The 23,269-nt window shown below is 42.7% G+C and overlaps 1 protein-coding gene across 2 annotated transcripts in view; it reads right to left on the bottom strand.

The window, feature by feature from the left end:
* Window positions 1-601: 601 nt before the first annotated feature.
* The window catches only part of HECA (hdc homolog, cell cycle regulator), a 34,585-nt gene continuing 11,917 nt past the window's right edge, over window positions 602-23,269 (bottom strand). The window contains exons 2-4 of one of the 2 annotated variants that reach the window (XM_068279500.1): window positions 10,569-11,180; window positions 4,664-4,818; window positions 602-1,728 (exon numbers count right to left, since the gene is read on the bottom strand). In XM_068279500.1, coding sequence (XP_068135601.1) covers window positions 1,564-1,728; window positions 4,664-4,818; window positions 10,569-11,180 — 932 coding nt within the window. In that variant the 3' untranslated portion in view covers window positions 602-1,563. Of the gene's footprint in view, window positions 1,729-4,663; window positions 4,819-10,139; window positions 11,181-23,269 lie in introns of both variants that reach the window. The other variant, XM_068279499.1, reaches the window with a different exon arrangement.

The raw sequence follows: 23,269 nt of genomic DNA, 5'->3' as shown, positions 1-23,269 counted from the left end.
GTACAGCTAAGAAATAAAACATTAAGATCAGATACATCAGTCTAATTGTTTCCAGTACAGGAAGAGTTGAGAAACTCCAGTTATCTCTATGCAAACAAGCCATTAAGCTCTCCCACTAAGTTAGTCTTGGAGAGGGCTGTTATCTGACTTTTATTATCTCAACTGTAAGTGAACTGTTTACTTTTTCTCTGCTAGAGGAGAGGTCATTACTTCACAGACTGCTCTGAAAGACTCATTTTGAATGCTGAGTGTTGTGTAATCTGCACATATTATAGAATCATGCAATGTTAGAAAAAACACTATATACCTGAAAATAAAAATGAGAATATTTTCTTTGCTGCTAATCTTCTAGTAATTATTCATAGTACACAACCAATTCACTATATCATATTTTTTTTTCGCTTCAGTGTCTCTTTAAGGCCAAGAAGAATTAATCACATAAATACCAAGCGACATTAGATGTACCCAACCTACGAAATAAGCAAAACAGTTTAATACATTTCTACTCAAATCTGAATGTTCTTCTCTTAATAACCCAAAGAATATTTTTGACAGTGCGTGTGATTGTCAGATTCAATTGTGCAATAGACAAGACCACATAAAATACATGTATTGAATAATGCAGTGATGAATTATCAGACTTAAGTACTACATATTTATGAAGTACAAAATTATCAGTTGCCAATTCTTCTGGCGCTGTGCATATTACCTCTTTGCCTCAAATCTATGATCATATTTGTTTCAGGTTTTTTTTATTCTTGCCAAGCTGCATATCACTGGAGGTATAGTCATTCCCACATTTATGGTAATAATATAATGTTTTTACAAAACAAACAAAAACAAAAAAACAAAATCTTAACAGTTAACATTCTGTTGGCTTACAAGTTCAGCACCCAATAAGAGAAAATGATCAGTGCTCTTTAGAAATAAAGTATAAATAATGTAGTACCATGAACTCAAACAATAACTAGTTTTCAATCAAGAGGTATTAAGTGAAGCATCTATAAAGAAAAAGCCCAACATTTAGACCAACCGTCCTCTTATCTGACCTAGTTTCAGCAAGGGATTTATTTTTTTCTCATTTTTATATAATATGCTAATCAAAACATATAAAAAACTGGCATCAAAATCGTCTTCAATTCCTTAAACAAAAAATAATCTAATAAAAAGTAAAATAGCTTTAAATATCACATTTATTTTTAAAAATGAATACGTAAAATTTACTTTGGTGGAAAGTGATTTTTTTTAAGTGCTTAGTCACCAAGGGCATCATTATATTAAATAGAAATTAGATAATTATCCTCAAATATCTAAAAAGGAAAAAAAATACACTTTGCTGGCATAAATTTACATTCACCCGTCAATTTTCCATTCCCCAGCCATAAGGGGAAACCTAAATACTATTTACAAAGTTTTAATAACACATTTGAAAAAGGAAAAAAAAAGTTGCAAATTTGTGTTCGAATTAGAAAAGAATTTTGCTTTCACAGAATATTTCCTATAAAAGATATGTAACAAAGTAGTAATACCTATAAAATGGCTATTACTAAAACAAAGCTTTCGTCAATAGGCCTCTAGTACTTTAAATGAAGAAAATGGCTTCACAAAATGATAGTCTAAATTTCCACAGTGAGGACACTGTTGAACGTTACTATACTCAGAAAAATACTGCATTCCAATGCGCACATCAATGACTGGTTTCCCACAGTGTTTGCAATTCAGTCTAGCCTGCAACAGAAAAAAAAAAAAACACAAAACAGTTAAACATTACTATAAAATGATGTTGGTTTCTTTTACAATCAACATAATCTGAAGTGATAATGGAGACAGATGATTATTATTCATTTTATGGCAGACTGGAAAGGAGTTCATCTACATACATACCATGGTGGATATTTTGTGAAACATTTAAAGAGAACCCGAGGTGGGGCAGTAAACAAAAGAATAATGCTATCTGATCTGTGGGGCTGGGTGGATCAGGTAGCCGCCATCTCCGCCGCCCCTGTGCCCTGCAGTATTCTCCCTTCACTTTTGTTACCCCTGGGGTCACGACACTGGAAGAGCTGCTCTCACAGAACACCGTGCAGGGAGGTGGGGGAGTGGCAGGGAGCACGAATGGGGAGAGAGCTGCCCAATAGCAGCTTTGGAAGGCCTGCAGGAATGCCTCTAGTGGTGTTGTTTAAGCAGGCAATACCTCTCTCCTAACTTACCCTCCGAAATAGCGACAATCATTGTCGCTAATTTCGGGGTACTATAAAGCGTGGCGGTGGCAGAGAGCAGCATGGGGGGGGACACAGAGGCATGTCCTGCAGCAAGGAACACGCCTTTGTGTGCCATCTACTCCCCCCCCCCCCCCCCCCACGCCTCAGGTACCATTTAAAATTATATGCTGGCGCTATATAAATCAATAACAACAATAGTAATAAATTAACATAAAACATCTGATTTTCAAATAAGGTATAAAAGTATATGAACGAAACCTAGCTAAATAAAATCAAACAAAAACTATGTTGGATTACGTTATTGGATTATTTTTACAATACATATTTGCATGTAGCAAATGCAAGTGAATTTTTAGGGTTATTTTATAATAAAGTTAAAAACAAGTTTACCAGGTAAAGAAAAAATAATATCTGTAGTTTTCAGTCAATGGGATGACAATCAGGTGTGAGCGAGACCTTGTCTTAAGCCCCCCCAACACCATTCCCAATTTCAGGCGCGATCGCTCGAATTCGATTGGATCGAATTTGTTTAAATCAATTAAATCCGACATGTCCGATCGGGATTCAAATCGATCGATTTTGGCTAGTTTTCTATGCAAATCGATCATACGATCAATTGAACATGCCAGATTTACTCGATCTAATCGAATTCGATCCAATCAAATTTGATCGCGCCTGAAATTGAATGGTGTAGAGGGGGCTTAAGTTAGTGGACAACTGAAATGAAAGGGATATGAAGGCTGCCATATTTATTTACTTTTAAACAATACCAGTTGCCTGGCTGTCCTACTGATCTCTTTGGCTGCAGTAGTATCTGAAACAATCCAGCTAATCATGGCAGATTTTTTTACAGAAAAATCTGCATGCTAGTTCAGGGTCGATAGCTAATATTATTAGAGACAGTGGATCAGCAGGGCAGCCAGGTAATGTGCAATATTTAACCTTCTGCCGACCGCGTCACGCCGATGGGCGTGGCGGCAGCCCCAGGACCGCCTAACGCCAATCGGCGTAAAGTCCTGGGGCTCTGTTTTGCAGGAGATCGCGCGCATCTCCTGCTTGGGGGGCGGAGCTCCACCCCCTCTTCAGTCTCAGAGCGGCGATTTGCTGCTCGGGAGACTGTTAGACGGCGTGATCCGTCTATTTACTCTGTGCAGCGCTGCGATCAGCAGCAGCGCTGCACTGGGGACAGCCGTGTGACACGGCTGTCCCCCTGGGGGACAAGAGAGCGATCAGCTCTCATAGGCAGAAGCCTATGACATGCCGATTGCCATAATTGGCTGGCTGCGGGGAGGGAGGGAGGGAGGGATACAAATGAAAGAAGCAGTTATTTTTTTTTTTTACAAAAACAATAATATTTATTTAAAAAAAAATAAACATGGGGGGAGCGATCAGACCCCACCAACAGAGAGCTCTGTTGGTGGGGAGAAAAGGGGGGGAAAAAAATCACTTGTGCGCTGTGTTGCGCGGATCTGCAGCTTAGTCTTAAAGCTGCAGTGGCACATATTGCTAAAAATGGCCTGGTCACTAGGGGGGGTTTAGCACTGCAGTCCTCAAGTGGTTGAAGGGAGATAGATATGGTAGCATCCATATCCCTCTCACTTTAGTTGTTTTTACATATGTAGTCAGGTTTTGCTGGATCCCTGTTCAGCTTGTATAACAGTGTAAATTAGTTGTCCTATTAAATAATTAAACTCCCAGCCATTTATGTCTTAACCGCTGGCAACAAAAGCGAGTACACCCCTAAGTGAAGAATGACAAAATTGTGCTCAATTAGAATTCGTAACATTGTTAGTATTTCATGGCATCAGGTGTGAATAGGGATGGCAATGCTTAGAACTCATGGAGAAGCATGTGATCAGTTTGATCAGCTGATGGATTTGTAAGGTTCTGATATGCTGTAGTGACTTCCTGGTTCAACAAATGATCATGACCAGCCAATCAGAACCTTACAAATCTACCAGCTTATCAAACAATCAGCTGGTCGTGGCTTTTGGCCATTTTTTTTTAGACCAAAAGTGGGGGAGTGGGCTTATGCACGGGAATATACGGTAGCTGTTGCAGTGCTCTCTAAATATTTTGAAACTACATAAATTCACAACTAGTAGACCCAAGCCCGTTTAAGAACGGGCTCTAGGTTTTTTTTTTTTTTAACCCCGCCGCCAGTCACTGCGCATGTGCGCGCACCCTCCGCGCACGCAACTGCCCGCCCACCAACCTCCCTCCCTGGTCCCTCCAGCTGTGTATGTGCGCAGTAACAAATTACCAGGGTCGCTGGTAAACTACTGGACGCAGCGACACAGGGCTTTTATTGTATAGGATGATAAAAAACAGACGCATACAGTCAACAGGACTTTAAATAAAGCAATATAGATTCTGAGTGGTGATCCAAGTTCTTATTTAAAACTTTAGGTAAAGTAACTCCAAACATCACAAACGCATACCTGACAGCATGGGGAGGCTGCCAATATATCATACGTGTACATTGTTCCCAGCTGATGCCAGCTTCCATCCCATCGAGATTTGCATTTGATGCAGATGATTTTATGAACTCCTTCTAAACAATCCACGCAAACAGCATACAAGTGCATAAGTCTTCCTATAATAAGAGAAAAGAAATGTACATTGTTAATTGTTAAATTCCAAAACCTTACAGCAACCCCACTTTTTTTTGTAGAAAAGACGCCTTAGAGGAGATCTAATTAACATGTATAAATACAACGAGAGCCCATTCCCACTTAAAAGTGCAAAATGGTAGTGCTTAGCACTACCATTTTGCACGGGTGATTTTACCGCAATTAGCTTGGTAAAAATCACTGTAACACACACAATTTGCTCACTACCAGTTCAAGCAATTTCCTACCTTTATCTGGTCAGCAGGCGCCAGTCAGCCAATCAGGTGTACGGTCATACACCCTTTGCCTGCCATACCAAATCTAGCAGGAATTGCATAAATTAGCATTCAGGCGGGAGGCTTCAGTTGGACGTAATCGTTGATTACATCTTTTACAGGGACCGCCGCGTGTAGGCATCTCCCACACGGTCCCCTCCCTAACCACTCACCTGTCAACCGCATCCTGGAAGCTGCAAAAAAGAAATTTAAAATCACAAACACTGGTTCGCATGACAGCCAGAGGCCCCAGTCTCTCTCACTGGCAATGGGGGTGAAGTCCCTGGAAGTGAGAGGTCCAGGGCTAGCCCGCATTTCCCTCTAGGTATCGCATGGTGGTTTGGGGTCCCCAGCCAGTGAGAGCGACTGGGGCCCCTGGCTGTAGTGCGAACCAGTGTTTGTGATTTTAAAAATCACTGTACCCTCTCGCGATTCAGAGCGATTGCTATCAGCGCTTTTATAAGCACTGTATGGCGATTGCTCAAGAATCCCGAGAAAATGCTGCAGGTAAAACATTTTGCGATTACCGTTAATCGTGAAACGTGATCTCACTGCCGCGATTGCCACCGATCACGGCAGTGAGATCACTGCCATAGGGTTACAATTGCGCTAGCGCTTCGGCGATTAGCAGGAATCGCCCTAGTGTGAGTGGGCCCTTAAGGGCCATATAAAAGCTTGGCAGATAAGCTTTGTGTCCCTAGGCTTGTGCAAAGGACTAGGGTACATGATCTGTGCATGGAAGAAAAAAGTTTAACCATTTATTTAGGAAAGGGTTCTTTACAGTAAGAAGGGTGATTCAAATGTGGAATGTATTACCACAGGAAGTGGTTATGGCAAATTCTATATCTGTGTTTAAGGGGGGCTTAGATGCTTTCCTTGCACTGAAAGACGCCCAGTGGTGTTGATCCAGAGATTTTATCCAATTGCCGTCTGAAGTTAGGCCTTGTTCACGTTCCGTTCGCGTGGCAGTCCGCATTGGGAGGTTTTTGATGTATATTTTTTTTCTGATTCCCAGCGCTTGGGTGGGCGATTCACTTTTGTGGTTAGCGGTTTCCTAAGCAGGTTTTTCCGAGCGGTTTTGTAATTCCCTCCCAGACGCAAGTCAGGAAGTGAACTGACCCGGAAAATAATACAATGTATTTATTCTTAAAAAACGCAAGCGCCATCGCTACACAAAGCGATTTTGTGAGCGTTTTGCGTTTCTCTTATACTTTCCACTGAGGTGGAAATCGCCTCAAAAATGGTCCACGCACCGCTTTACTGAACGGACAGCGCATGAACCTTCTCAGAGACATTCATTGTCCACACGGTCGGGGGGCGATTTTAAAAATCACCCGCGTGTAAAAAAAAAACAAAAACCTGAAAACGACTGCAGTGTGAACATGCCCTCAGGGAGGTATTTTCCCCCCTTTTGAGGCTAATTAGACCATGCCTTTTAAAGAACCTTAACCGAGAGGGATATGGATGTTTCCTTTTAAACAATACAAGTTGCCTGGCTGTTACTCTTTGGCTGTAATAGTGGCTGAATCCCACACCTGAAACAAGCATGCAGATAATCCAGTCTGACTTCAGTCAGAGCACCTGATCTGCTTGCTTGTTGAGGGGCTGTGGCTAAAAGTATTAAAGACACTGGATAAGCAGGACTGCCAGGTAACTGGTATTATTTTGAAAGCAAAAATCTATATCCTTCTCGGTTTAGGTTCCCTTTAAACGTTTTTTTGCTTTCCTCTGGAGAGGGATATGTGAGGGTGTAGGTTAGTGTTGTACCTTATTTTCTGGTTGAACTCAATAAATGTATATGTCTGTTTTTCAACCTACCGTAAATAACTGTGTAAATGCATAACTATGATCTCCTAGAAGAAAACTTAGGAGAAAAAGTGAATTGAATAAGGACAATGGCCCATATGCAGTTACCTTTTTCTCCCAAGATTTCTCCTAATAAGAGAATTTTTAATCTGGTCTTGAAAATAATTTTCAGCACCGTGCAACTTAAAAAGTACCAGCAAGTAGGTGAAAAAGTACTGTCAGAATTATTTTGAGTATTTTCTTGCATGCTGGTGGTTTAAAATACATGTTATGGACAAGAAATGAAAATATCATCTAGGAGAAAACTCAGAAGAAAAAGCAAATTGCACATGGGCCACTAGGTTTTAGAATAGTCCTACTTTTTATTTTTGACAGAGCAAATATAAAAAAAATAGATCATAAAGAACAGATAAAAGACAACAACTTAGGTTGAAATCTGGACCAACACAATTTTATCCTTTTTTCTTCTAAGTTTTCTCCTAGGCGATTTTTTTCACATTTCATCAATACAATGCCTTTTAAGCCACCAGCAAGCAAAAATAAAAAAAAAATTACTCAGAAATATAACGTTTTGACTTAGTCCTTTAATTGCATAGTGCTAAAAATGCATTTTGAACAGAAATTGAAAATTGATCCCCTAGGAGAAAATGTGAATTTGGATCAATGTACTGGATGTAACCTATGGCTGTTTGTTATCTATTCTCAGCTTCCATGGGTCAGGTTTGTAACTGGATGGGCTTGAATACCAAGGATGGTGAAGATGTAATTTAAGTTAACGTCTCTCCTTCTTTGTACGTGTCCCTAAAAATAAATCCATATCTATTTACAAAGAAGTGCTGTAAAATCCACAATAGAAGTTTTCCCCATTTATGAGCTTCAGCCTGCTTGCTTCAAGTGGTGTGACAAAGAAAGCCGTTAAATCAAAACTTACCAATAGTGATAACAAGCAAGTGCTTTCACACTGTTATGTAGCAATATAGAAACCAGCATCTTCTGCCCTCATTGTTCAATTAGTACAGACATACAAATGTTCCTAAGCATTCAAGCTTTGCCTATTCTCATTGTATGAAGTTGAAAACTTGAATTGGTCAGGAAACATTCCAAAATATTATATCAATGTCAAATTACTCCAGATTCGTAGTTTAAAGACATGAAGGAAGCAATTCAGCAAAAAATATAATCTGTGTAAGAAAATGTTATTAGAGGAAGTAAATTAACAGAAGTGGCAAACTATTCAAATCTCTATTAAAGAGAAATTACATCTCTAATAAAGAAGCTTAATACATTGTAATATAGGACATTGTTCTTCCATAATATTCTTACTGAACATGCCTATTGCAACTGCTGTTCCCTCTCTGTGTCTGGTGAGCTCAACAGGTCCAGCAAATCTGAGTCACTAACACTGGCTTACATGTGCTTAAAGTAGGGTAAAGGACACTTGAAGTGAGAGAGATATGGAGGCTACTATAATTTCCTTTTTATATAATACCAGTTGCCTGGCATCCTGCTAAACTTTTCGGCATCAGTAGTGTATGAATTGCACACCTGAAACAAATATGCAGCAAATCCACTCAGAAACATCTGATTTGCATGCTTGTTCAAGGTCTATATCTAAAAGGATTAGAGGCAACGAGGCAATTTGCAGTGTTTCAAAGGAAATAAATATTGCAGTCTCCATACTCCTCTCACTTCAGGTGTGCTTTAAATGGAGCCTCTAACCAAAAAGGCTGTGTTCCCACTTGAGCCGAGAATGGACTTTGTCGGTTCTCAGACCATTGCTAAACTGACAGTGAGCAGCTCCTATATCGTATATAGGAGCCATTCACACTTGTTAGTGTGCAATGCATCCGTGAGATCCGTTGCAGTAAGTGGGCTGCACTTCTGTGCAGTTGGCGATAATCCTGGGTAGACTATGGGACTGAACCCCATAGGCTGCCATGGGCTGAACCATCACAGCAGACACTACGCTGTCCGTCCCCCGCTGGCCGAACGTGGTCCGGCTCAAGTGGGAGCCGAGCCCAATGCAATGTACTTGTTATTTTGTTTCTCTCCCCCTACCAAATTCAATCTCATCTTTGCTTAAATTACAACAATAAGCCGTTAAGAGTAATAATAATGGAATTAAACCAGATATTCAGCCTGAAAATAAAAAATCCCGGGGTCCTCCTAAAGAGAAAGTTATGATTACCTGTGCGCCCTTCTCCCCGAAGACCCCAAATCAACCAGCTTCTGGCGCATAGCCCCGCCCTTGAAAAAAAAAAAAAGCCATTCTGTTTTCTCTATATCTATTGAGGTAGAGAAGACAGAATGGAGGTTTGTTTCCAGGGGTTGGGGCCTCCTGCCGTAAGCTGGCTGACTTGGGGTCTTCAGGGATGGCTTTGCTGGCTATAATTACCTGTACTGTGCAGGTAATTATAACTTATTTTCCTACATGAGTACCCCAGCATTTTCATTCTCAGGCCGGGTACACGCTTTAACAACAGATAATAGTTAAAGTTTACCCGAGGCGGAATATGCACAATGATTGGGACACAGAGGCATGTTTGTCATTTAATCACATACCCGTGTCCTTCCTGTTCTTTTGTGTGTGTGTCCTGGCCATTACATCCCATAGCCCCCTCCCCACCCCCAAATTGCCGACAAGCTACTTGTCGGCAGCTTGCTAACTGAAGGGATATCCTTGGGACATCTTCAAAACGCCCACTCAGGTATCAGGATTGCCCCTTCACTGCCTCTCTGTGCCTCTTCACTGGCTCTCCCCTGCCCCTTTACCACCACTCCCCACTGCCTCTCTCTGTTCTCCGAGGAGTAGCACAGAGCTGAGCTGCAGCGTCTTGACCCCTGGGTTGTGGCCATTTTTTAAAATTGAAACTAAAGGGATTACAAGGTGCAGGAATGGGCGGTAAGGAAGTCTACCTGATCCGGTTAGCCTCCCTGTATCAGGCAGTATGTTTTTTTTAAATCTAGCTCAGGTTCTCTTTAACAATGAATGTGAATACTAACTGTAAAGTTATAAAGAATGTTTCCTCTACATTTTAAGACAGTTTTATTCCCAACTTCTTTGTTCCCAAAAATCACTACAGCTGCAGACCAGCTGGTATAAACTTTACTGCATTAGTGATAAATTAAGGCGTGATCTTCCTTGGGTGCTTCATGTGGACATACCTTTCAATTAAAAACAAAAACCCAAACAACCTGAACAATTAACCTTTTAATTTCTTTACCTTGAAGATGACAAGGTACATCATAGTCAATCTCTTCATGTCTGGAAGGACTAAGAAATAATGTCCCATCCACCAAAGGGAACTGTTCAAACACAGGTAGCACTCGATGACACAGTGCACAATTGACTACATTCCTGTGACTGGCACTGAGGGCAGACAGGATAAATTTACGCAGGTCCTCCCCCTGTCCGACCTGTGCATCATCCTCCATACGTACATGGAAAGTGTTCAGTTTATGCCGTGGTATATGTGCCAATAACTCAGAAAGGTCAAGTCTCCGGAGAAACTGTACTGGTGCGTCAGAACGCCCTGACCTGTGAGCTTGCAATCCAGGAATACTGTAGTCAAAGTGAGTATTCCTGAGCACTCCCCCAGAGGCCATACTCTTCTTGTGAGGCTCCAAATGGATTGCGTTTTTTAAAAACTCACCTAAATATCTAGAACTGCGAGGAACATTGAAGTGAGAGGGGGAGAGGATAGGGTAGCCAGCAGGAGGAGATTGGCCAGGAGAAACACATGGAGAACGTAGACCATGAGATCCTCCACTGACAGCCTTTTCTTGTGAGTTCTGTCTGTCCACTGAAGGTCTACGAGGAGGATCAAATGTCAATCCTTTTTGGGGCTTTGTTGTAGCACGGCACTTCTTGACATCATCGGACGATTCAGATACAGATCTGCCTGTGGGCTTTTCAGGGGCACATTTTTTCTTTCGGTCATCATGCATTCGCTTCACCTGATACCAGTCTGTGTCCTTCTTCAAATGTCCCTGTCCACAGCGGCATGAGCAAAACCGAAAAGCAAGATCGTATCCTTTCTTAGTCCACATGTTCTGACGGCACTGCTTCTCATTCCAGCTGCGGGCTCTTCCTATACAGTTGAACTGCACAAGAATGCTGCTTTCCCATTCATAAAAGCACTGCAGGTGCATCCAAGTGCCGTATGGACAGTGCTCATTGTTACAGAGGACCTTCTGGTAGTCGTCCTTCTCCAGATCAATCGGTCTGCCTATGCTGCAAATCAGTGGTGTGGCACAGGCTGCTTCTGTAAAGTGAAAAATAAAAAATACGGCACATTAGAGAACATAGCAGAAGGGCATGCAATGTGCCATGTAAAATACAAAGTGAGCCGTACACAGATTTGACCTTGCAGCTGTGTTTCACCCTAATCCTAAATCAACTTTCTAGGAATTCCTATTTTTATTTTGGTATTAAAATGTTACAATACTAAGCTTTAAGATTTGACTGTTTCACTGTCATTTACAGCTGCACTTTACATTTATTTAGCTCCCATACAAAGTAGTAATGGCCTATCACACTTTATTAGTACCCTGCTGTCAGAGAGTCTGTCACAACCACATAAGTTGAGGATCTCTAATAAGTTACCAGGTAGAATTCTATGGCAGTTACTTCTCCAGCAGCAGAGAGACTACTTAATAGCTCTAGGTACAGTGAAAAATGGACAAAAGGCAATTTTAAGAAGAATTGGCCCTATACAGTGGAGGAAATAATTATTTGACCCCTAACTGATTTTGTAAGTTTGTCCAATGACAAAGAAATGAAAAGTCTCAGAACAGTATCATTTCAATGGTAGGTTTATTTTAACAGGGGCAGATAGCACATCAAAAGGAAAATCGAAAAAATAACCTTAGCTAAAAGATAGCAACTGATTTGCATTTCATTGAGTGAAATAAGTTTTTGAACCCCTACCAACCATTAAGAGTTCTGGCTCTCACAGAGTGGTTAGACACTTCTACTCAATTAGTCACCCTCATTAAAGGGGTTCTTTCGCGAAAAAAGTAGGCAGTTAAAAAATGTGACAGATGACAGGTTTTGGGCCAGTCCATCTTTTTAAGGGGGATTCTCGGGGCTTTCTTTGTTTTCAACAGCATTTCCTGAACAACAGTTGCAAAATCTAACTGACATAATAGTGTGCAAGTGATTAGGGAGGCCGGCTGGTATCTTGCTATTTTGGCAGTTAAACTGCTGTTCAGGAAATGCTGTTGAAAACAAAGAAAGCCCTGAGAATCCCCCTTAAAAATATGGACTGGCTCAAAACCTGTCATCTGTCACATTTTTTAACTGCCTACTTTTTTCGCGAAAGAACCCCTTTAAGGACACCTGTCTTAACTAGTCACCTGTATAAAAGACACCTGTCCACAGAATCAATCAATCAAGCAGACTCCAAACTCTCCAACATGGGAAAGACCAAAGAGCTGTCCAAGGATGTCAGAGACAAAATTGTAGACCTGCACAAGGCTGGAATGGGCTACAAAACCATTAGCAAGAAGCTGGGAGAGAAGGTGACAACTGTTGGTGCGATTGTTCGAAAATGGAAGGAGCACAAAATGACTATCAATCGAACTCGCTTTGGGGCTTCACGCAAGATCTCACCTCGTGGGGTGTCAATGGTTCTGAGAAAGGTGAAAAAGCATCCTAGAACTACACGGGAGGAGTTCGTGAATGACCTCAAATTAGCAGGGACCACAGTCACCAAGAAAACCATTGGAAACACATTACACCGCAATGGATTAAAATCCTGCAGGGCTCGCAAGGTCCCCCTGCTCAAGAAGGCACATGTGCAGGCCCGTCTGAAATTTGCCAATGAACACCTGAATGATTCTGTGAGTGACTGGGAGAAGGTGCTGTGGTCTGATGAGACCAAAATAGAGCTCTTTGGCATTAACTCAACTTGCTGTGTTTGGAGGAAGAAAAATGCTGCCTATGACCCCCAAAACACTGTCCCCACCGTCATGCATGGGGGTGGAAACATTTTGCTTTGGGGGTGTTTTTCTGCTAAGGGCACAGGACAACTTAATCGCATTAACGGGAAAATGGACGGAGCCATGTATCGTGAAATCCTGAACGACAACCTCCTTCCCTCTGCCAGGAAACTGAAAATGGGTCGTGGATGGGTGTTCCAGCACGACAATGACCCAAAACATACAGCAAAGGCAACAAAGGAGTGGCTCAAGAAGAAGCACATTAAGGTCATGGAGTGGCCTAGTCAGTCTCCGGACCTTAATCCAATAGAAAACCTATGGAGGGAGCTCAAGCTCAGAGTTGCACAGAGACACTCGAAACCTTAGGGATTTAGAGATGATCTGCAAAGAGTGGACCAACATTCCTCCTAAAATGTGTGCAAACTTGGTCATCAATTACAAGAAACGTTTGACCTCTGTGCTTGCAAACAAGGGTTTTTCCACTAAGTATTAAGTCTTTTATTGTTAGAGGGTTCAAAAACTTATTTCACTCAATGAAATGCAAATCAGTTGCTATCTTTTATTTAAGGTTATTTTTTCGATTTTCCTTTTGATGTGCTATCTGCCACTGTTAAAATAAACCTACCATTGAAATGATACTGTTCTGAGACTTTTCATTTCTTTGTCATTGGACAAACTTACAAAATCAGTGAGGGGTCAAATAATTATTTCCTCCACTGTACATGCATGTTTAACCTTATCATGTCACATGTCATTTCAGGTACACTTTAACTTGCAGACTACGGCATGATCACTCCTCACTTTTCCCTTCCAACTGCCCTTTCTGCCAGGCCTGTGAGCTTGCGGTAGAGAAACATAAATTATTATAAGGGAAGGGTGAATATTGATCACAAGGGAGTTGGCTTGAATGAGATGCAGGATTTTTTTCACATGCCTAGTTCATTTGGAAGAAAAGTGTTGTTTTAAGTAGTAGCATCTGAGCTCTTATCACATGCACTAGTGTTTCCCAATATTACAGTGTATTCATACAGTATATATGGTTCCATAAGAGGTTCACTTCATTATTAAGAGTCACTTTATTCCAACTTCCATCAACTTACAGACTCTACAAAACAGGGAGGACCTAGAAAAAAAATGTGTTTATATAGTAGAAATTTTATACTTGAATGGATTTTTTTTGTTCCCCAGTATATGATCTCCTGGTTTCTAATAGCTATAGGAGCTGCCATGTTCCCCAGTCCCCTTCTAGCCGCCCTTTTTATCCAGGGGCAGGTGTGAGAATAAGCATGTGTGACTAGTCTAAACTCTTTGAAGATCAATGTCCTATCGCTCCCCCCCCCTCCCCACTGATGAAAGCTTTTATTTGCTCTTGCTAATGTGTTTAATAAAATAATTACATCTGTTCTTATCTGCCTGAAATTTCTGAGGCCCCTTTCACATTGGCGCATTGCGTTACCTTGTTTTGCCGCAGGGCAACGCTACACCTACAAAAGTCTATGGGGCATTTAATCACCAGTGCTTTTTGGCAATGACATGCTGTTAAAAGCAGCCAATAAAATCTGAAAAGAGGAAATGGTCATGGGGGAAGACAACAGGGTGGGAAGGGAAGCTGGGAAAGGAGATAAGATTACCTGCAATCAAGCCAGCTTGCTTCTCTGCTCACTACAGAAGTTGGCTATCAGCACCTGTATCACTGGCTTCCGCAAAAGCAGACTGCCCTGCATTATTAATTATTCTGATCAGAATAAATAAGCAATAGTCTAGGGCACACGGGTATTAAAGGAGCCAGTGCTCATGGCTACTAATGACAAGCAACTGCTGAAGCACTAGTAAACACATCCTGCCACCTCTCTCTAATTTCCCAGCTGCAGCACAGCAATCATTCTCTCTACTCACCCTGCTGCTCTGCACATTCACTCAGTCCAGGCTGTGTGTAGAGAGCGAGAAGAGACATTGCCCATCGGACAGGAAGGGGGAGGGATGCTACATATAGTGCAGGAAGTAGTACAGTCCCCCGCACTGCCTGCTGCTTTTCCCGAATGTTGCCAAAACTGTGAAAAAAGGTCCCAGGATGAAGAACACAGTGGCTAAGCACCACCCCTGGCCATGGCTACACACAGCTGTAGCCTTATGGGTAGGGACGCCACTGCCACTGAATGACCCCATTCTCCACCAGGCGCCATAAAGACTACTAACTAATTTTGAGTCCAGGAATCCTGGTCAGGGGTGGTGGATATCATTCTAACAATAACATTTATTTAGGGCTTTTCTCCCATAGGGATCAATAAAAGCGCTTAGGCTCTCTTAGATTCAGTAATTGGTAGCAGTATGAAGTGTTCACACAACAAAAATTATATTTCTGCAAATGCCAAACTGAACAGGTGGAATTTCAGTCTGGATTTAAACACGTCCAGAGATGGAGCTGTCCTGATCTGCTGAGGTAAGGAGCTTCACAATGTAGGAGCAGCATGACAGAAGGCTCTGGGACCAAAAGTTTTCAGGTGGACTCTGGGTATGATTAGATTAATAGAGCCTGTGGATCTGAGATTGCAGTGATAGCCACGCATGCTTTGGTTGGTGATAATAGATGATCAGTATTGGCCAACCAAAGCATTGTTTATGGGCACCTTCAAATGTGAATTAAGCAAAACACTAGAGAAAAATAAATAAATAAATAATCACACAGCTAAAATCTGACAGAATTGACATATTGTGGACTAGTCCATCTCCTCATGGGGAATTCTTAGGGTTTTCTTTGTTTTCAAAAGCATTTCCAGAATGGCAGTTGCCAAGTCTGCCAAAATAGTAAGATACCAGCCAACCTCCCTATTCGCTTGCACACTATTTTGGCAGTTGATTTAGCAACTGACATTCAGGGAATGCTTTTGAAAAGAAGTAAAGAAATACTGAGAACACACCATGAGGAGATGGACTAGTCCAAAACCTGTCAGATTTAAACTGCTTACTTTGTTCACAATAGTGGTCCTTTAACTGCCACGTTTTTTCTTTCTTCGGTAATAATACTGGACAAGGCTAGCCTTAATAAACTTCTCTGGCAACACCTCCCCTTCTACCTTCAATACTGCGCCTCAGTGATCTGCCCTCAGTTGCACCCACTCTGTCTTCACATTTATGCTCGCAGTGAGGTAACTGTACATATTTTCACATGAAACCCAGGTTGTTGCACTACAGTACTTAACACAAATGCAGGGTGGAGAAACAACTGTATCAGGGAAGCAAGAGTACCACGCGCACATCAGGGAGGGAAGAGCTAATGGAGAGACTAGCCGACAGGCCTCATCACTTGTCGGGAAGAAAAGGGCTGCTTTAATACCAGGGACCAGATCTGGTCCAAAATCAGATACAGATTACTGCGATGACTGTACCAATATCAAGGATTACTATAAAAGGACTGTGTTTAGCAGTCATCCTGTAAAATCCCCTTAACATAGCTCATTAAAAAAGGCAAACCACAAACAAACATGTAAAATGAAAGTAGAACTCGTGTACACAGGATTTCAAAATATAGTGTACTTCAAGTAAAGCTTGGGTGAAAAAAACAAGGCAAGGCACTGCTGATTTTAGCTCCATCAGAAAGCTCCTGAATTGCCCATACTATATAGCACACATTTCACTGCACATTTCAATTACCTTATCAATACAGACACAGATAAATACTGAATATCATATAATGGAGCTAAAATCAAGTATATTGCATTATTGATAATGGCTCTATTATAAGACAGTCCAAGTAGAAGTAAACTAACACTTTTTGAACCATTTTCAACTGACAATAAGCCCCAGCAACAGGTTTCATAAGAAAAAAAGTCTAGGCTGTGCTTACAAACATCCCTCATGACAACTAAATAAAGCATGATTAGTTGATACTGGATAGAAGCAGCTCTAAAAGGACTGCCATGCATATCGGGTCCCTGACTTTAACACCCCCAAATCATAAAATAATATTCACTGAGGCCCAGTGCACACCGAGCGGTTTTTGGAGCGATCCGCCGGCCGCATCCGCCTCTAAAAACGCTTGTCTAATGTATTGCAATGGGATGGTGCACACCGGCGGTTTGCGGTTTTTTGCCAAGCCGCAAACGCGCCTCCTGCTGCGCGTTTGCGGTTTTCGGAAGCGTTTCGTCCTCAATGTAAAGTATAGGAAAAACGCAAACCGCTCTGAAAAACGCTGGTTCAGAGCGGTTTGCCAGGCATTTTTGTTACAGTAAAAGCTGTTACTGAACATCTACTGTAACAATATGTGTAATCTGCAACCCAAAAACGCACCCAAAACCGCTAGGTATGTTTAGAAAACCTCTCTAAACATACCTAGAATCGCTCTGAAATCAGCTCCCAAAACCGCTAGCGTATTGCGGATCTGCTAGCGGTTTTGGTGTGCACTGGGCCTAAATCTCTTTAGTGCCTTTAACGCCTGTTCTATCTATTTTTTCAGAATTTTTATGAATTTACTTACGGTAATTTTATGATTCTCTATTATAAAAACTTGCGATGGCTCACTCGCAGGCTAATACAAGAGTGCATATGCACATCCAAATTTGATTGGCCAATAACTGACCAATTTTATTACATCCATGTACTACAAGGATCAACAGATTGTGAATTCTATGAACAGATTGTGTAGGTAAGCGCCTATACTACATGGAAGTGGTAAAATTGGATGTGTGTACCAGGCTAGAGCCTGGTAGACACCATCAATGATGATTGGTCAATCACTGACATTCTACATGGAGGTGGTAAAATTGGTCAGTGAATGGCCAATTAAATTAAAATTGTGTATCAGGCTTTAAAGAGAACCTGTAACTAAAAAAAAAAAAAGTTCCCCTGGGGGGTACTCACCTCAGGAGGGGGAAGCCTTAAGGTCCCAATGAGGCTTCCCCCTCTGTAGCTGCAGGCAGTTCAGCGCTGGCTCCCCGGAAGTGCCCCGGAATCCTCCCTCAACAAGTGCTGATTTATTTACTTTTCCTGGCTCCAGCGCTGTTGCGGCCTTCCGCACGGAGATAGGCGGAAATAGCCGATTTCCGTCTGATCCGCTCCTACTGCGCAGGCGACTTGTGCCTGCGCAGTAGACCGGCCTGACATCGATCGGCTATTTCCGGTCGGAGAGCCGAAACTGCGCTGGAGCCAGAAGGTAAATATTTACATCCCCGCTGTTCGGGGAGCTTTATCTCCGCCGCCATGGGCCCGAGGAGGATGGGGGAAGCCTCAATAGGATCCGGAGGCTTCCCCCACCCCAGGTGAGTACCCCCCAGGGGAGGTTTTTCTCAGTACAGGTTTTCTTTAAAGGGCAACTGAAGTGAGAGAGATATGGAGGCTGACATATATTTCATTTTAAGCTATACCAGTTGTCATGGTATCCTGCTGATCCTCTGCCTATATACTTTTAGCCATAGACCCTGAAAAAGCATGCAGCAAATCAGGCGTTTCTGACATTATTAGCGGCATGCTTGTTTCTGGTGGTGTTCAGACACAATTGATGCCAAATAGATCAGCAAGACTGCCAGGCAACTGGTATTGTTTAAAGGAAACCAATATTGCAGCATCAGTATTCTTCTCACTTCAGTTGGCCTTTAAATCCTGATACACATCTTCAACTTTGATTGGCCAATTCAGTGATTGCTGACACAATGGGCTCTATTCACAATACTTCTCATACATGACTAATTTATTACAGAATCGATAAAAATAACCTTTCAGAACATTTACAAGCAAAATAATCACTCAAAGTAAGTTGTTCCTGATTAACTCCTTGCTCCGTGACTTGCCTCAGTGTCTTCTCTGCCCTTAGTCAGCCCCCCCCAAATCCACTGACAAGCAGCTTGTCGCTGGACTAACAGGGGAAGGGCGTCCTTTGCAGGAGAGGCACCCCTGCAAAATGCCACCTCTGACATAACGGCCTCTCAATGCCCCTGTATATCCTCTACCCACCTCTTAACCACCTCATAGAGCTGGCAGTGCCGTGATCCCAGGGTTGCGGTAGGATTTCTGGATGCAGAAGAGACAGTGAGTGGCAATAAGGGACGCTACCTGATCCAGCCAGGCACCCCTGAATCAGATAGTAGGTTTTTTCTTTATGAAAATAGCTTGGATTTCAGTCTTTGCGTACAGTTAGTAAAACAAAAAAGTGTGCGTGGGGGAACTATACTAACCCTACACATCCCCACTACTTCGTGCCACAGGAGCCGGTTGACTAGGGAGGCCTTTCATGTCCCACCCCCCTCCAAGTCCAGATGGCGCCTCACAAAGACTATTGGTAGAAGGGTGCAAGTTATGGAGGGAGGTAAGGCATCTCATTCTCACACAACACCAAGCACCCACAGCCTGTGAACACAGGAGCTTTCTGGAGATCTCCTGGCCCAGTGGGGTGCCTAGTAATGAAGGGGAGAGCATTTATGGTGCTATCCCATCACAGAGTGACCTACTAAGCAACTCTGCACCTGCTAATAGATTTGTTTTTTTTCCTCTTAGGAGAACCCCCTACCCATGTGTCCTATGTTTAAAATAGGAGTCAAAATCATATACCAGTTGAAGTGCTTGGTTTTCGTTTGCGTTTTTTATAGAAGTCTTCGGCAACCTTCTATATGACCCCTATCTTGATGTGTCGCTTCCTTGTTGCTAGAGGTCATCTTCTTTGTCGATAGAAGTGTTCTTGCATCTTGCTTAAAGAATCTTATCTTCTTTGCAGTTGGTGCTACTCCAGCATATTTCATGTTGATTTAAGTTGTGCTGTAAACAGCATCTGCCCTCTACAAGCCTCAGTGCTCAACTAATGTAATCCAACTAGCACTGCCTAGAAGATTAACAAACATCACTGGATGATGCAAGCGGTTTAGGTCAACGACAGCAGTAACTTTAAATAAGTTCTGCCAACATGCAAACATGACTGGACAGCACCATAGACCCTTGCCCATTCGTTACCAACCCCCCTTGTAAGGCACACCCTAATGCTGACAGCCATAGCAAGCTGGTAACAAGAGTTGAGGAAGATCCACAAGCGTACTTCCCGTAACCATAAAGCTTCCCGTTATCAGCCACTATGACTGTGGGGAAAAGGCAAGTACAGCTCAGCAGTAACCCCACAAGTAGAGCTGAATATATTCAGCATCTGAGAAAGCTTCCGTTTAGCAGTACTTGAGAAACTAGGTTCACACAGCTACTACAAAAAACAGGTAACCAGCGCCAAACAGTGTGCCAGAATGTCAAGTATTTCTCTATTAACAAATTATTGTTATAAACACATGCTTCTGGGCAGGGTCGACTGTCAGCATTTTCCTGTTGATCTTGTTGTCAGGTGAACAGGGTTAAAAGTCATTATTCGATCAGCGTTGCCTCCAGCATCTTTTGGCCATGGTAACATTCCTGTGGAAAATTGGAAAACCTGACAGCGTACTACCACCAAGTTGGGGTCCAATGCGTGGCGACGATGTGGCATCCATTCCTGGCATTTTCTAATGCTAGTATGAGCCTAGCCTTAAAGGGGAACTTCAGCCTAAACAAACATACCGGAATTAAGTTACATTCGTTATGTTAATTAAAATAGGTAATACCCACCCTGTTTTAAAAGAACAGGCAAATGTTTGTGATTTCACGGGGGCAGCCATCTTTTTGGTTGAAAGGAGGTGACAGGGAGCATGAGACACAGTTCCAACTGTCCTGTGTCCTGATCACCCCTCCCAGCTGTGCGCGCTAGGCAACGAGAAACAAAAACAGGCAGATTCTTCTTTGCAGCTAAAAATGAGGCTTGGGTAAGAAAAAAAAAGTTCTGATGTTGTAAAACTGTTAAAGAAACACCAAGCCTTTTCAGTGCTGCTGACAGTGCTGAGTAGATTTTTAGTCTGGAGGTTCACTTTCAACAACCATAACACATTTACATTAAAACCTCTCTCCTCTTCACTTCTGTAGGGACGTGTGACATGATGAGATAGACATGGGTATGTGCAGTGCCAAGCACACTAATAACTATGCTGTGTTCCTTTTTTCCTTTCTCTGCCTGAAAGAGTTAAATATCAGGTACTTAAAGGGACACTTAAGCCAAACAAAAAAAATGAGTTTTACTCACCTAGGGCTTCCAATAGCCCCCTGCAGCTGTCCGGTACCCTCGCCGTCTCCCTCCGATCCTCCTGGCCCCGCCGGCAGCCACTTCCTGTTTCGGTGACAGGAGCTGACAGGCTGGGGACGCGAGTGATTCTTCGCGTTCCCAGACACATTAGAACCCTCTATGCTGCTATATGGTATATGATATATGCTATAGCAGCATAGATGGCGCTATTGTGGCCAGGAACGTGAATAATCACTTGTGTCCCCAGCCTGTCAGCTCCTGTCACCGAAACAGGAAGTGGCTGCCGGCGGGGCCAGGAGGATCGGAGGGAGACGGCGAGGGTACCGGACAGCTGCAGGGGGCTATTGGAAGCCCTAGGTGAATAAAACTCATTTTTTTTTGTTTGACTTAAAGGGACTCCGAGCTCTGAAAAAAAAGGAAAGTTGTACTCACCAGGGGCTTTTTCCAGCCCAGTGCTGGTCGGGAGGTCCCACGCCGGCGTCCTGGCTCCTCTCCTTCTCCCCGCTCCGGAATGGCTGGCAGGCCGCAGCCCGGGCGACACTCTCCCGAGTGTCGGGCTGCTTCTTCCGCATATGACGCGGATTACGTCACACGCCGGCCGCCTCGCGTCATCACGGCGGCCGGCGTGAAAGTACTGCGCATGCGCGAACAAAGCGCGCATGCGCAGTACTTTCACGCCGGCCGCCGTGATGACGCGAGGCGGCCGGCGTGTGACGTAATCCGCGTCATATGCGGAAGAAGCAGCCCGACACTCGGGAGAGTGTCGCCCGGGCTGCGGCCTGCCAGCCATTCCAGAGCGGGGAGAAGGAGAGGAGCCAGGACGCCGACGTGGGACCTCCCGACCAGCACTGGGCTGGAAAAAGCCCCTGGTGAGTACAACTTTCCTTTTTTTTCAGAGCTCGGAGTCCCTTTAAGTGTCCCTTTAAGTGGCTGACTCAGTCCTGACAGGAAGTGACCACAGTGTGACCCTCACTGATAAGAAATTCCAACTATAAAACTGTTTCCTAGCAGAAAATGGCTTCTGAGAGCAAGACAGAGATAAAAAGGGTCAATAATTCATAGATTTTAGCTCTGGCATACTTCAATGAATGTGTCATGGAGCAAAAACAATATAACAGTTAAAACGTAAAAAGTAGATTTAAACCTAAAATAAAAGTGAAGAAAATATCTTAAAAAGTCATTTTTAGGAAAAGGAAGATAGATACAATTGTTTATTCCATTAGTTTAGTTTTGCTCTTAAAGAGAATTTGAGACATCCACCGTGGCAAAAAGTAAATACTTACCTAAGGAGAGGGAAGCCTCTGGATCTGCTTCTCATGCTATCCAGGCCCCTCTCCAATTTCAGGACGATGCTCCTCTTCCGGAGCACTAGGCTTCAACTTCCTTCATGGGAGCGGCCATACTTGCGCAGTATGGGCCTAATGTTATTACCAACAAGCCCTTATTGGTAATCTTCAGGGGGTTCACACTTGGTGACAGGGGATCAGAGGATGGTGTGGGAAGCCTCTATAGGATCCAGAAGCTGCCCTCTCTTCAGTATTTACTTTTTGACCTGTGCTTTGGCTCGGGTACGCTTTAATCAGAAAACTAGAATCTCACATTATCCCTGTCCCAGAGCATGCTCTACAAAGGATTTCTGGGCCCCAAAGAATAAGAGAGTAATTGGTGTAATAATAATCAGACATATCGTAAAGGTGAAGATATGGAAAAGGAATAAAACAAGGAAGTAAGTGAAAATGACAAGCAAGCAGGGGAATTCTCGCTAAGCCACATACACTGTTTTTTTCTGGAAATTGCCCATTTTGCCTTAAAGCGGGTCTGGACCCAGAACTTAAGCCTAGTACACACTAGCAATTTTGATAGACCAATCATTGGTCAATTTTACCACCTCCATGTAGTATGACCATTTACCTATATAATCTGCATAGAATTGAAAATCTGTTTGGCCCTCATACTACATGGAGGTGGTAAAATTGACCAATCATTGGCCAATCAAAATTGCTAGTGTGTACTAGCCTTTACTCTCTGCTCTAAAAGATTAGACAGCATAATAACCTTTAAAGAAAAACATTTTTGTTATAGCTTACAGAACCCCTGCAATAAATCTGCAGTGCATCTACTTCCTGCTTTTGTGGAAGCAGACAAAGGGTTAATATATTGTTTACATATTAGCTGGGTCTGCCGAGACTGCCGAATTTCTGTGCTGATACAGCTGAGAGATCAAATTACACTTTGTGATTACTTATGGATGAGGGGGTATTAGACAGGCTCTTCTCTCTAAATACATACAGGGTACCTTTCTCTAGGTTTTCCTTGGGTCCTGTGCAAGAGTTC

The sequence above is a fragment of the Hyperolius riggenbachi genome, chromosome 4, assembly GCF_040937935.1.
Source record: "Hyperolius riggenbachi isolate aHypRig1 chromosome 4, aHypRig1.pri, whole genome shotgun sequence".
Taxonomy (NCBI): Eukaryota; Metazoa; Chordata; class Amphibia; order Anura; family Hyperoliidae; genus Hyperolius; species Hyperolius riggenbachi.
This window is presented reverse-complemented; position numbering and strand designations above follow the sequence as displayed.